At 43.5% G+C, this 15,096-nt stretch overlaps 1 protein-coding gene and 1 long non-coding RNA gene across 2 annotated transcripts in view; one reads left to right on the forward strand and one right to left on the reverse strand.

Moving 5' to 3' along the window:
- Nucleotides 1–15,096, reverse strand: part of LOC142662752 (uncharacterized) — an 86,679-nt gene that overhangs the window by 28,769 nt on the left and 42,814 nt on the right. The window lies entirely within an intron of this gene.
- TTLL10 (tubulin tyrosine ligase like 10) overlaps nucleotides 1–15,096 on the forward strand; it is a 74,488-nt gene that overhangs the window by 26,677 nt on the left and 32,715 nt on the right. Inside the window, exons 4-6 of the mRNA XM_075840978.1 lie at nucleotides 632–743; nucleotides 7,423–7,508; nucleotides 8,443–8,608. Coding sequence (XP_075697093.1) covers nucleotides 632–743; nucleotides 7,423–7,508; nucleotides 8,443–8,608 — 364 coding nt within the window. The remainder of the gene's footprint in view (nucleotides 1–631; nucleotides 744–7,422; nucleotides 7,509–8,442; nucleotides 8,609–15,096) is intronic.

Consider the following 15,096-nt stretch of genomic DNA (forward strand, 5'->3'; position numbering starts at 1 on the left):
CTATTGGTTCTGAAACTGGTTTGAAAAGTTATAAAACTGGAGAAATAAACGTCTACTCAAAACATGAAAATTTAGCCCTACCCATGTCACAATAATAAAGATTTATAAGCGGCTATATGGGGATAACATGGCGTCCTTAGTCATTTTCTTTCCCTGGCTAGCAAATAGCAGCTTACAGGGGTATTTCAGGCATTAACATTCCTCACCTATATACAAGACAGGTGATAAAAGATAAATCAGTGGGGGTCAGACCGCTGGAATCCCCACCAATCTGTGGGATAATGGACCTCCGTTCCTTCCCCTTAGGATGGTCGCTGTGTGGAGGAGTTGTATGTAGAGGTGGCCGATCATGCACCTGCTATTTCATACAACTCTATGACAGATACAGAAAGAGACAAGTGGAGTGAGTGTGCGAGGGAAAGAAACTCACCAGTGATCTATAGCTCTCCAACGTGATGGCTCTGCCATTCAAATCTCCATATTTTATCTTCTTGGACCCCTGTCAGTGTTATATGGAAGCATCGGATTATGGGGTACAACTGTATTCACACGTGAATTTTCAGTTTTGAGTGGAGGAAGGCTATAAGTAAGGGTTTTGGGTATTATTTATGTGTTTCCTTGTTTTTGCTAGGTGAACAACTTCTATATCAAATACCTAACAATAAAGTGCTCACCACCAAGATTGGGCTTTTAAACAGCCTGAGAGAATATGAAAGGGTCATGCAGAAAATCAACAAAACCAGGTAAGGAAAAAAGCGTAGCAAGGGAGAATGAGAGATACCCTCGCTGAGGACGGCCATATTGGAGACATGCACTTCCTTCCTGTATTGTCTGTATAGACAGTGTAACAGGGTTTGTATGCTTTATTGCAGCTGAAATGAATGTGAGTTAAAAAGGACCTCCTGACATGACTGTTTTAGTGAATACATGAACTCACCATTACATCACAATTCTAGAGCATCTATTCTTAGCATTCTAAATTGTGCCGTTACTCTGTTTTTCTTCCTAGAAATTTATGAATAAATTGACAACTGGGGGTTATCATTCTCCTTGTCAAAGGGGCATGTTCCTACACAATCTGAGACTGTAAGCCGACTATGTAGAGGCACACCACCAACTGGTAACACTATGTAAAGGGGGAAGAGTGCTAGTGAGTGTTCACCCCCTCCCCATGTAAGTACCTGCCCGGGAGGGAGGAGGTCATGGCAAAATCGACTGCTGTTATGGTCGACAGCACTCTACTAGCATCGAACACCATGACATGAACGCCCTTTTGCACCGAGGGGAGGGGAAAGTTCTCCCCAGGTGTGCAGATGGAGTAGGAAGAGCTTGCTAACCAGTAGCCAACGATTAGGTAACGTTGGGACGCATGGAGGATGGCCCAGTGGAGCATTGAAAGGGATGGAGACTGGTGTAACCTACGGAGGCACAAGGCATCTGCCTTCAAAGTGACTTCCGCAACCTGGAGATACTCTATAATGTACAGGGTAAACTGCGTGGTAGAGGGTAGCCCCTAAGCAAACCATAGCGCATGGTTGAGACAGGCTGCAGGGCCTGCAGTCACTTTGGCACAGCCCACGGAGCTGAGATATCTTACCCCAATATAAGGACCACTCTGGTAGTTATGCCACTTGTTTAAATAAAATCGGTTAAAACTGTGGACCCCTGTGAGCTATTGAAGAACCACCCATAACAAGTTGTCAATTTATTGATATATTTCTCACATAGAGTGCTCCAGAATCGTTATTTTTTGGGAGAGCTGACAGGTCCTCTTTAATTGACTGAGAATTGTCATAGATTATTACAGTGTCTAGACAGTGATGGAGTACAGTCCCCTTCCCCAGAGACCAGAGAGTGACATGGGAGATGCATACTGAACTTTATCTGTGTGATGCCTTTCTCGAGTGTAAAAATATTATAAGTTATAGTTTCTACATCACTAGAGGTTTTTGATCCTGTGATTCATTCTGACTCCAATATTTGAAGTGGAAAAGGAATTTTTTACCTACGATGAGGAAAATTTACTTAATTGGAGGATATTGCTTCATGGCTTTTTTTTTGCCTTCCTCTAGATCTACATTACAGGATAAATGGCTGAACTGGATGGACTTATGTATTTTTTTCAGCTTCTAATACTATGTTACTATGTATAGTGTGTAGCATTGCTATCCTGCTCTATCTATACCTCCAGGAGTACAATACAGCTATTATTAACTTGCACAACTTCTAATTATAATGAGATGACTCTGATCAATTCTCTCCCAATCTATCCTGCAAAGCTTACAAGTGAGCTACCAGAAAACAGGAAGCAAAAGCCTATTTCTTCTGCTCTAGTGGCCAGTGGGAAAACTGGAACATTTCAAGATTTTCTTTATGTGGATAAATAACCCCCCCCCCCCAAAAAAAAAGTTTATAATTAAAATGTAATTGAAAAAAAAATTAATTTCATAATACAATATTCCCTTTTATTAGAATGAGTAAAAATTACAAATAAATAATAATAATAATAATAATAAAAAAATATCACTGAATTCTGTAATACAATAGTGGTATTTAGTTAAAGACGATTGTTGTTGCTATGTATTAGACAAAAATCATGAACCTTTGCAATGTGGGAGATTTATCAATATCGTACCATCATGTGAACTATGGTCCAGTCTTAATCTCTAGCATGCAGCAAATTATATAATTGTATACAAATCATAAACAGCACACACCTTGTTGATGAATCTACTAAAGTCTAAGTGCTTATTCACACAAATGTGGGGAAACTCGGACGTGAAAAAGTGCAGTTTTTCACGTTCGAGTTTCACCCATGCGGGACACGTTTTCACGGATCCCCATAGACTTGAGTCTATGGAGGGATCTGTGAAAATGGAAGAAAATAGGACATGTTCTATCTGTCAACGGCCCCATTGAAATACATGAGTCTGTGCGACGGCTGTTGTTTTAATGGCTGTCACATTGACATATTCAAGGTTTGTGTGAATAAGCCCTAAGGCTCTGTTCACACCTCCGTAGTGCTGTCTCGTTCTGCTCCGTCAGAGCAGCAGAACAGGGGAATGACGGAAACAAAGGTTCCGTTGCACAACGTATACCGCCGGTTCAAGACGAAACCCATTGACTTTAATAGCCTCTGTTGGCTTTCCGAGGGCTGTCTGTGATTTTACTGGACTCCGGTAAGCCCTGCCGGATCTGTGGCGGAGGCCCCTAATAAAGCCTCCGACACAGATGTGAACAGAGCCTAAGAACTATGCCAGGTTAGAAATGGCATTGTTTTCATACACTATTCCAAATAGAAAACTGTTGAAAATCCTCGATAAATGAGTCACACTTGGCAAAACTTTGAAGCCCCACCAACTTTTCCTTATACATGTATGCATGGCCGGCCTTAGCTATGTTCGACCAGTGCGGTCGCACAGGGCGCCAGCCGCCACACGGCAAGAGGGGCGCCAGCGGGTGTGTGTATCCCTGCGCCATTGCAACTAGCAGCGGGGATACACACACGCTCCCGGGCGCTTCTTCACTTAGTGGCTACCGCTGTAGCAGCCGTAGCGGCTGCTAGCGGTGACACCGGGCATGAGGGCGGTAGCGCCGCTAGCGGCTGCTGTGGCTGCTATAGCAGTAGCGACGGCACTATAGCAGAGCAGGGAGGTATCTCCCTGCTCTGCTGTCTACTAGCGCCACTGTAGCTCCCTTCAGCTACAGTGGCGCTAGTAGACACCAGAGCAGGGAGATACCTCCCTTGCTCTGCTATAGTGCCCCCCTGTAGATATCAAACCCCCCCCCATCCAGGATAGCGCCACCGTAGCTCCCTGAAGGAGCGGAATCCCCGAGTGGCCGGGGATTCCGGTCCCGGAGCGCTGCTTGATGCCTCTGTCCATATATGGACAGTGACATCAGGGAAAACTCCTGAAGCGGAATCCCCGGTCACAGCATTGCAGACTCTATGATCGGGGATTCCACTCCAGGAGAAGCCAATGACGTCATGGACACAGACGTCAGTAGCTTCTCCTGGAGTGGAATCGACTTTCATAGCATCTGCAAGGCTGTGACCGGGGATTCCGCTTCAGGAGTTTTCCCTGATGTCACTGTCCATATATGGACAAAGGCATCAAGCAGCGCTCCAGTACCGGAATCCCCGGCCACACGGGGATTCCGCTCCTTCAGGGAGCTACAGTGGCGCTATCTATACTGGAAGGGGGGTTGCTATCTACAGGGGGGCACTATAGCAGAGCAGGGAGGTATCTCCCTGCTCTGCTGTCTACTAGCGCCACTATAGCTCCCTGAAGGAGCGGAATCCCCGTGTGGCCGGGGATTCCGCTCCTAGAGCGCTGCTTGATGTTTTTGTCCATATATGGACAGTGACATCAGGGGAAACTCCTGAAGCGGAATCCCCGGTCACAGCGTTGCAGACTCTATGACCGGAGATTCCACTCCAGGAGAAGCCAATGACGTCATGGACATAGACGACAGGAGCTTCTCCTGGAGTGGAATCGACGGTCATAGCGTCTGCAATGCTGTGGACGGGGATTCCGCCTCAGGAGTTTTCCCTGATGTCACTGTCCATATATGGACAGAGGCATCAAGCAGCGCTCCAGGACCGGAATCCCCGGCCACACAGGGATTCCGCTCCTTTAGGGAGCTACGGTGGCGCTATCTTTACTGGAAGGGGGGGGTTTGCTATCTACAGGGGGGGCTGTGGGCTGTGTGGCACTACCTACAAAGGACAACTGTGCAGGAGCACACAAAATACCCAGCTTTCCCGGGTATAAAAAAAAAAGTGTGGAAATAAACTAAGATATAACTTTTATTTAATCTAGCTAAAAGGATTGATCCTTTACTCAGACTAAATAAAAGTTATAGCTCAGTTTATTTCCACACATTTATTTGACAGCTGGGAAAGCTGGGTATTTTGTGTGCTCCGGCACAGTTGTCCTTTTTTGAATGTCTATTGTCCGCCAGCTATCGGTCATTTCGTAGTCCTTGTACTACCTACAAGGGGGCTGTGGGCAGTGTGGCACTACCTACCAGGGGGCTGTGTGACACTACCAACCAGTGGGCTGTGTGGCACTACCTACCAGGGGGCTGTGGGGCACTACCAACGAGGGGGCTGTGGGGCACTACCAACCAGGGGGCTATGGGGCACTACCAACCAGGGGGCTGTGTGGCACTCCCTACCAGCGGGCTGTGGGCTGTGTGGCACTCCCTACCAGGGGTCTTTGCGACACTTCCTACCAGGGGGCTGTGCGGCACTCCCTACAGGGGGCTGTGCGGCACTCTCTACAGGGGGCTGTGCGGCCCTCCCTACAGGGGGCTGTGCGGCCCTCCCTACAGGGGGCTGTGTGGCACACTCTACAGGGGGCTGTGTGGCGCTATCTACAAGGGGGCTGTGTGGCGCTATCTACAAGGGGGCTGTGTGGCGCTATCTACAAGGGGGCTGTGTGGCGCTATCTACAAGGGGGCTGTGTGGCGCTATCTACAAGGGGGCTGTGTGGCGCTACCTACAAGGGGGCTGTTTGGTGCTACCTACAAGGAGGCTGTCTGGCGCTACCCACAAGGGGGCTGTGTTGTGCTACCTACAAGGGGCTATGTGGTGCTAACCACAAGGGGGCTGTGTGGTGCTACCCACAAGGGGCTGTGTGGCGCTACCTACAAGGGGGCTGTCTGGCGCTACCCACAAGGGGCTGTGTGGTGCTACCTATAAGGGGCTGTGTGGTGCTACCTACAGGGGGAATCTGTGAGTGGGGGTCGGTCTGATGGTCATTTTACTGAGTGGTGGGCTGATGGTCATTTTGCTGTGAGTGGGGGGCTGACGGTTATTTTACTGTGAGTGGGGGGTTGATGGTCATTTTACTGTGAGTGGGGGGCTGATGGTCTTCAAGTGGTTTCCACCTCTGACCTCCAATATAAATTAATAGGAGGCAGAAGATACCTGCGGCGCTCGTTTGGAGCTTTTTTTCCTGCGTCTTTTGCATTCGCTTCAACACAAAAAAAAGGTCACACAACGCTGTCAGTTGCTGAAGGAATTTTGAGGCAGATTTTTTTTGCCTTACAAAAAACGTGTGTGAACATGCCCTACGAGTGGAGTACTTGTCCTTAGCCGTTTTCTGTCTTTCTCAAAACAATTTTTGGTAGGGGGGCCCTGAGGAAATGTTTTTTTTAATGATGGGGTGGGGCACCGAAAGATAATTTCGCACAGTGCGCCATCTATCCTAGGGCCGGCCCTGCATGTATGTGTTAAAAAAAAGTGGCACAAGTCTTCATGATTTGGCCTTTAAGTCGTATTTTTCAATGTATTTATGCCATAAAACTACATAGATATTTCTGCACCAGTGTATTTTATCTTCCTGCAAGAACCAGCTGGCTCCAAATTTATTTATATTCCATTCTGAAATGTATATCCATTTAAGACATTCCTTTAAGGTAATGGGGTCCTCAAAAGTGTCCCATTGGTAAATTGAAACCAAGAGCTAGTAGTATTGACCAAGGGTATTTTGGGCCTTGCTGCGCAGAGCAAAATTTCACATTTTGGAAAGCTGTAAGTTGATTTTTTATATTTCTTAGTCAACCCAAATATTTATTTGGAACATATAAGTCTAAAAGCCTTTTCATTTAACTGGAGCAGGCAGGAAGGAGAGGAATGAGAAAAACTGTTACACTGTACATACATATATTTGGCTAAAAGGAATCAGATATTAACCCCGTCCTGCCTGCTCCAGTTAAATTATAGGGCTACTTTTGTAGTCCTCGCCATTTTACGTGCTTTATTTGATGTTACTGCTCACTTTTCAGCACAATGTCTCCAACTGGTTCAGGCTGTCAGTCCAACCCTGTACTGTGAATAATTCCCTTGTCATGAGAATGGTCAACTAATACTAAAATGGGAGCTTTGCTCATGTAGCGCTAGAGCGGCATCATACGTTAGACGTTAGACGATATACATAGATCTGGGGTCATCTTCACAGAATAATTAGGGGATACATTCTTGGGATAAATAATATTGGTTCTACAAACTACCTTAGAAGAGAATATGAAAATAATAAGAAAAAGCTTATTTTTCCCGGTTTCTGACGATTTTTCCCTAAATAAGACTTCTTAAGAAAAAAATATCAGATCGAATTTTGAAAAATTAAAAAACCTTATATGTTCTGAAAAAAAAATAAAAAAATATTTGGGTAGACTAAGAAAGAAAATAAAATCAACTTTGGAAGACAGAATTCCAAAATGTGAAATTTTGCTCTGGGCAGCAAGGCCCATAACACCCTCGGTAATCTAATGAACGGAAGCCACAATGCAAGTGTGAACAAAGCCTAATAGCGGAATAATTTTCGCATATTGAAGGAATAATATATGAGCTCAGAATCCCAAAATGATTTAAGAAAATGTGACAATTGTGTGGTTATTTGGCTTTCCTAACAGGGTGCTGAAAATGGCTGATTTCTTTCCAGAAACTGTCCGCTTGGATATGAAGGATGAAGCAGAAGCTTTCTTTTCTACGTATCAAGGTGACAAAAATCAGTTTAACAATACTGATTATAGCTCTTTATATTTTATCCATCTTTCTTTTTTTTTTTTTTTTTACTAGAAGTAATTCGTTGTGTGTTTAAAACGTAAAAGGGTAGTGTCATGACTGCAACTATTTTCAACACCGTTAAATAGGGTATACCGGCCAAACGTGTACCAAAGTGATACTTTTCACATACGTTTGACTATTGCAGTTAGACGTATATGTATATAACAGACATAATGTGAACATAGCCTAAATGTAACTGGCTGGAGTCAGTCAGTTAGTGTCAGACTGTCAAAGTAGGAAACAGGGGCTGGGGCCAAGTGGCAGCTCAAACAGCTTCAGACTGCAAAACGCAGTAAGAATTATTCAGAATTATCCAAAAATGAACATGTATGATCTTGAATATCTTTATGGAGTACAACATAAAAAAGTTTTGGTAAATCCTACTCCGCGTGAAGCAACGCCTCCAAAACACACCCTTTTTTTTTTTTTGCTCGAGTAAACATAGCCGGTATTTTTGGGTGGAAAAGGTGGTAATCCTATCTGTATAAAGCTTAAATAGTCAACTTGTTAGTAAAAACAAGTTCAGGATCAGTCCCATTCACTTCACTTCAGTACCAGGCACAGCCACATGTCCAGATGCAACATGGTGCCTGAAACAATATTGAAGCGGTTCCAGAATTTCTGGACAACCCTTTAATGCTTCCCTCGCTTCCTTTCCTGTTTTGGTGATGTGACTCGTTGCCGCTGTCCTGTTACAGGATTGTACACATCATTGTAAATGCATCGGTATTCCTTTATAATATAATTTCATTCTGTTGATTTAAAAATCCAAGAGAACTGATGAAAAAAATTCTAGTAGGTACATTCAAATGTAAAGATTTGTTGCTGTAACTATATGACCAGTTCCATATTTTATCTTTATTCAGATGGGCAAACATGGATTTGCAAACCCACTGGGCTGAATCAGGGACGTGGTATCTATTTGGTAAAAAAACAGGAACAGATCATTACCCTTCGGTGCCAAATGCTTAGTAAAATAGAAGATTCCAGGAAACTACCATCAAAAGGTTCACAGGCCCGGGTAGTACAAAGGTAAGCTTGCAGCTTCTACTAGATAAAGTCTATACCTACAGTAATTTATGAGAAAAAAAACGATATTCTAGCTGCTATTGTAAGGCTCAGTTCACATCTCGTTTTTCAGGCACGTTGGAGTTAGGCCCCATGCACACGAACGTGCGCTTGCGGCTGCAATTCCCCCGAAAATCCACGGGAGAATTGCGGCCCCATTCATTCCTATGGGGCCATGCACATGGCTGGGGTTTCCACGGTCCGTGCATGGCCCAGGAGCCAAGACCGCAGAAAGAACGGACATGTCTTATTACGGTCGTGTTCTCCGGTCAAGGCTCATAGGAAATAATGCACGCGGCCATGTGCACGGCCCGCGATTTGCGGGCAGCTCGCGGGTGTCACTCCGCCCCCGGCCGACCCGAAAATCACGGCCGTGCACATGGCTACGGTGGTGTGCATGAGGCCTTAGAGAGATATATTCGGATCACTGTGCCTTATTTATATAAAAAAAACTGTAAAATTCCAGATTTGGAAAAGGATGAAACTTCAAATGTCATATATCTGAGGTGGGTCAGACCATGAAGGACATGGGATGGTAAGGGTGGGATATGAGAACACTGATTTAGACAGGATACCTGCTTTCTTCTGCCACGGTGTCCCCGCAGTAAATAAAATATGAGGGGGAGACGTGGGAGAACTGTAATCCCTGCATGATACTTTGACTCTGGTGACCCTATGAGAACTTGTTAGGAAATTGTCTTGATGGCATATGCTGATGGGATAACACTGAAGCCATATAGATTGCAATTCCTCTGGTGCCTTGATGTGTTATGGCAATGCTTCCCAAGAGTGAGAATATTAACGGAATGGCTCTCTCTTTGTTTTATCCAATGCGACCCACGCTTCAGCCTCCCCCGTTTTTTACTCTTGGCTATGACGCAACTATAAGCAAAGCCTGTGGTCTTCTCCTGTATCGCTCAAAGGTGAAGATCAACATTTGCATGGTGATTTGCAGTGACTCTAGTTTGCTAAAGAGATTTGCTTACTCTTGTATGAGTGTTGTTAGCTCAGCCACATCATCTGCTTCGCAACTCTGATACATGAAATATGCATTTATAGAACCTGCCAATCTATGCATTTCAGCCTGAGCTACATAGGAATTTGCAGTTTTATGATTTTGGTTTTGATCATAAAAGTATGATAGGTGGCGGTCCGACCCTACTGTTACTGAGAATGAGGGGCCCTGAGTCTCTGTTCTTGCACTGAAAGTCGCTGGATGGCATTTCTATGGAGAGTGGCTGGACAAAGTAATGACAGCTCATAAAAGTGAGAAAAAAAAGCTGTCATCAGACAACACCTTTACATTTCTGAAGAGTGCACAAAACTTTTGGAACGTAGTGCATATTAAATATAAAGTGAAATATGTCTATATAGGAAGATGGTTCCATCTAGTTTTACTATCGTTGGCATTATAAACCATTGCACCTCAGGAAAACCTATTTACAGTGCTGCTCTTCTGTAGCAGGATGGCTGATGGGTCCTGACTGGCATTGCAACCCCCTAATCATATGCCACTAGATTTTGATTCAAGACTAAGACCGTGGAATATGAGTAAAGAAATATAGAGTATACAGTTTAACATGTGAAAAAGATAGACACTAAATCACAGTTATGCCATCCATTCTTCACGTAGACAATTCTTATACACTATTCTGGAAATTATATCATAAAAGTTAAATAATAAAAGAAATATTGTAGATAAAGACTATATTTTTTTAATCTATTTTGTATATATACTTGAAAAAATAAAAAGAAGAAATCTAATATGGATATTTAAGGGGACCTTGCTGCGTTCTAGACTGGGGACAATATTACTTTTCCTTTGAAAAGAGCTCCCCCTAGTGTTCATATTTTGTTTAATATGACACTCCACTTTAGGGCAGGATGTGGCCTGTCAGTGCATCATATGGGGCAGAGACGATCCGCAAAGCTGCACAGATCAGGGCATGCTAGTTATTGTAGTCCACTTCACCAGGACTGCACTTCAGTGGCAGAAATACTACTATACCATTTGGAGTTGCTCCTCGTTGTAACCTGATAATAATCTACAGATTAACCTTGGCAATTCTTGACAGAGTTTCGCAGGAAAAAAATCCATTAATAACAATATATTAGGAAATTCCTGTTTGACCAATTCTCTGATATACTCACTGAAAAGTGAGTGTCCAGCAGGGGCGTAACTAGGAAACACTTGGCTCAATAGCAAACTTTTGACTGGTCCCCTCCTCCCCTCCCCTCGGTGCCACACACAGCCCCCTTTGTAGATAGTGCCATACAACCCCCCTGTAGCTAGTGCCATACAGCCTCCCCTGTAGATAGTGCCATACAGTTCCCCTGTAGATAGTGCCATACCCCCCCCACTGTGTAGATAACGCCATACAGCCCCCCTGTAGATAGCACCATGCAACCCACCCTGTAGATAGCGCCATGCAGCCCCCCCTGTAGATGGTGCCATTCAGCCCCCCGTAGATTGTGCCATACAGCCCCACTGTAGATTCTGCCATACAGCCCCCCTGTAGACAGCGCTATACAGCCCCCTGTAGATAGTGTTACACCCCCCCTGTAGATAGTGCCACCCACCTCCCCCTTGTAGATAGTGCCTGCCCCTTTGATCTGATCGTACAAGAGAAAGACTGCAGACAGTTACTATAAGCATTCACTTCAGTGCATATACAAGTTTTAATTTTTGGCTAAAAGTACTGTGTTCATTTATAAAATAAAGTTATTGCACAAACGTGTGAAAATAAGTGCCCCCTTTAACCCCTTAATGACCGCCGATTAGTCTTTTCATGGCGGTCATTAATGGGCTTTATTCTACAGCGCCGCCATTCCACGGCGCTGCATTAGAATAAAGTAAACAGAGCAGGGAGCTGTCAAATCTCCCTGCTCTCAGCTGCTCTGCCGGGTGAGATCGATATTAGTATCGATCTCACCCGTTTAACCCCACAGATGCGGTGCTGAATAGCGAGCACCGCATCTGAGTGGTTTTGGAGAGAGGGAAGGAGCTCCCTCTCATCCCACTGACACCCGGCGATAAGGCCCCCAGGTCTGCCTGTCGTGAATGCCTGCTAGGTCATGCCGGAGGCATGACCTAGCAGATGCCTGTCCGTGTTAAACGGACAGGCAGTAATACACTGCAATACAAAAGTATTGCAGTGTATTATAATAGCGATCGGAGGATCGCATAGTGAAGTCCCCTAGTGGGACTAGTAAAAAAGTAAAAAAAAGTTGAATAAAGTTAATTTAAAAAAATGTGAAATAAAATAGAAAATTAAAAATCCACTTTTTCCCCTTACAAACTGCTTTACTATTAAAAAAAAAAACACAATAAAGCAAAAAAGTTGCACATATTTGGTATCGCCACGTCCGTAACGATCCCGACTATAAATCGATTACATTATTTAACCCGCACTGTGAACGCCGTAAAAAAATAAAATAAAAAACTATGGAAGAATTGCTGTTTTCTGTTAATCCTGACTTTAAAAAAATGTGATAAAAAGTGATCAAAAAGTCGCATCTACTCTCAAATGGTACCAATAAAAACTACAAGTCGTCCCGCAAAAAAACAAGACCTTATACAGCTATGTCGACGCAAAAATAAAAAAGTTATAGATCTTCGAATGTGACAATGGAAAAATGTAGAAAATGGCTTGGCCATTAGGGCCCAGAATGCAAGCAGGGGGAAGGGGTTAATAGCTGGCTGGTCCACTTTTAGGGTATGTTCACACACACTAATTACGGACGTAATTCGGGCGTTTTTGCCCCGAATTACGTCCGAAAAATGCGGCTTGAAAGCGTTGACAAACATCTGCCCATTGAAAGCAATGGGCTGACGTTTGTCTGTTCCCACGAGGCGTATATTTACGCGCCGCTGTCAATTGACGGCGCGTAAATAGACGCCCGCGTCAAAGAAGTGACCTGTCACTTCTTGGGGCGTAATTGGAGCCGTTATTCATTGACTCCAATGAAAAGCAGCGCCAATTACGTCCGTAATGGAAGTGGCGTTCAAGCGCATGCCGTTACGGCTGAAATTACGGTGATGTTTTCTCCTGAAAACATCCTCGTAATTTCAGCCGTTACGGACGCTGCCGTGTGAACATACCCTTACTAGCAACAAAATGCTTTTGATACTTTGATATGTCTTATGGATCAGTATTAGCCCATGCACACAAAAAAATAATATTTTACACATTAGAAACAAACATCAGGGACAGGAAAAGGAAGTTATAAATGTGAAGCTATAAATATGCAAACACCCGCACTTGTATAAGGAGTCATAATAACAGTCCTGTATAACAATGTGTTGCTGTCTTTAACCCCTTCCCTCTTTAGCCACTTTTGACCTTCCTGACCGAGCCTCATTTTTCAAATCTGACATGTGTCACTTTATGTGGTAATAACTCCGGAATGCTTTTACCTATCCAAGTGATTCTGAGATTGTTTTCTCGTGACACATTGGACTTTAAGTTACTGGCAAAATTTGCTCGATATGTTCAGTACTTAATTGTGAAAAACACCAAAATTTAGCGAAAAATTGCAAAAATTAGCATTTTTCTCAATTTAAATGTATCTGCTTGTAATACAGGCAGTTATACCACACAAAATTGTTGCTAATTAACATCCCCCATATGTCTACTTTAGATTGGTATCGTTATTTGAACATCCTTTTATTTTTCTATGACGTCACAAGGCTTAGAACTTTAGCAGCAATTTCTCACATTTTCAAGAAAATGTCAAAAGGCTATTTTTACAGGGGCCAGTTCAGTTGTGAAGTGGCTTTGAGGGCCTTATATATTAGAAACCCCCAAAAAGTCACCCCATTTTAAAAACTTCACCCCTCAAAGTATTCAAAACAGCATTTAGAAAATGTCTTAACCCTTTACACATTTCACAGGAATTAAAGCAAAGTAGAGGTGAAATTTACAAATTTCATATTTTTTTGCAGAAATAAATTTTTAATACAATTTTTTTTATAACACAGAAGGTTTTACCAGAGAAATGCAACTCAATATTTGTTGCCCAGTTTATGCAGTTTTAGGAAATATCCCACATGTGGCTCTAGTGTGCTACTGGACTGAAGCACCGGCCTCAGAAGCAAAGGAGCACCTAGTGGATTTTGGGGCCTTATTTTTGTTAGAATAAATTTTAGGCACCATGTCAGGTTTGAAGGGCTCTTGCGGTGCCAAAACAGTCAAAATCCACCAAAAGTGACCCCATCTGGGAAACTACACACCTCAAGGAAATTATCTAGGGGTACAGTGAGCATTTTGACCGCATAGGTTTTTTACAGAAATTATTGGAAGTAGACCATGAAAATTAAAATCAACATTTTTTCAAAGAAAATGTAGGTTTAGCGATTTTTTTTCTCATTTCCACAAGGACTAAAGGAGAAAAAGCACTGTAAAATCTGTAAAGCAATTTCTCCCGAGTAAAACAATACCCCACATGTGGTAATAAACGGTTGTTTGGAGACACGGCGTGGCTGAGAAGGGAAAGAGCGCCATTTGGCTGTTGGAGCTCAAGTTTAGCAGGAATGGTTTGCGGAGGCCATGTCACATTTACAAAGCCCCTGAGGGGACAAAACAGTGGAAACCCCCCACAAGTGACCCCATTTTGGAAACTACACCCATTGAGGAAATTATCTAGGGGTATAGTGAGCGTTTTGACCCAACAGGTTGTTTGCATAAATTATTGGAAGTAGGCCCTGAAAATGACAATCTAAATTTTTTCAAAGAAAATGTAGGTTTAGCTAATTTTTTCTCATTTCCACAAGGACTGAAGGAGAAAAAGCACCGCAAAATTTGTAAAGCAATTTCTCCCGAGTAAAACAATACCCCACATGTGGCAATAACCGGCTGTTTGAACACACGGCAGGGCTTAGAAGGGATGGAGTGCCATTTGGCTTTTGGAGATCACATTTAGCAGGAATGGTTTGCAGAGGCCATGTCACATTTACGAAGTCCCTGAGGAGACAAAACAGTGGAAACCCCCCACAAGAGACCCCATTTTGGAGACTACACCCATTGAGGAAATTATCTAGGGGTATAGTGAGCGATTTGACGCCACAGTTTTTTTGCAGAAATTATTGGAAGTAGGCCCTGAAAATAAAAATCTACATTTTTTCAAAGAAAATGTAGGTTTAGCTTATTTTTTCTCATTTCCACAAGGACTGAAGGAGAAAAAGCACCACAAAATTTGTAAAGCAATTTCTCCCGAGTAAAACAATGCCCCACATGTGGTAATAAACGGCTGTTTGAAGACACGGCGTGGCTTAGAAGGGAAAGAGCGCTATTTGGCTTTTGGAGATCACATTAAGCAGGAATGGTTTGCGGAGGCCATGTCACATTTGCAAAGCCCCTGAGGGGAAAAAAACAATGAAAACGCCCAAAAAGTGACTCCATTTAGGAAACTACACCTCTTGAGGAATTCATCTAGGGGTGTAGTGAGCATTT

The sequence above is a fragment of the Rhinoderma darwinii genome, chromosome 10, assembly GCF_050947455.1.
Source record: "Rhinoderma darwinii isolate aRhiDar2 chromosome 10, aRhiDar2.hap1, whole genome shotgun sequence".
NCBI lineage: Eukaryota > Metazoa > Chordata > Amphibia > Anura > Rhinodermatidae > Rhinoderma > Rhinoderma darwinii.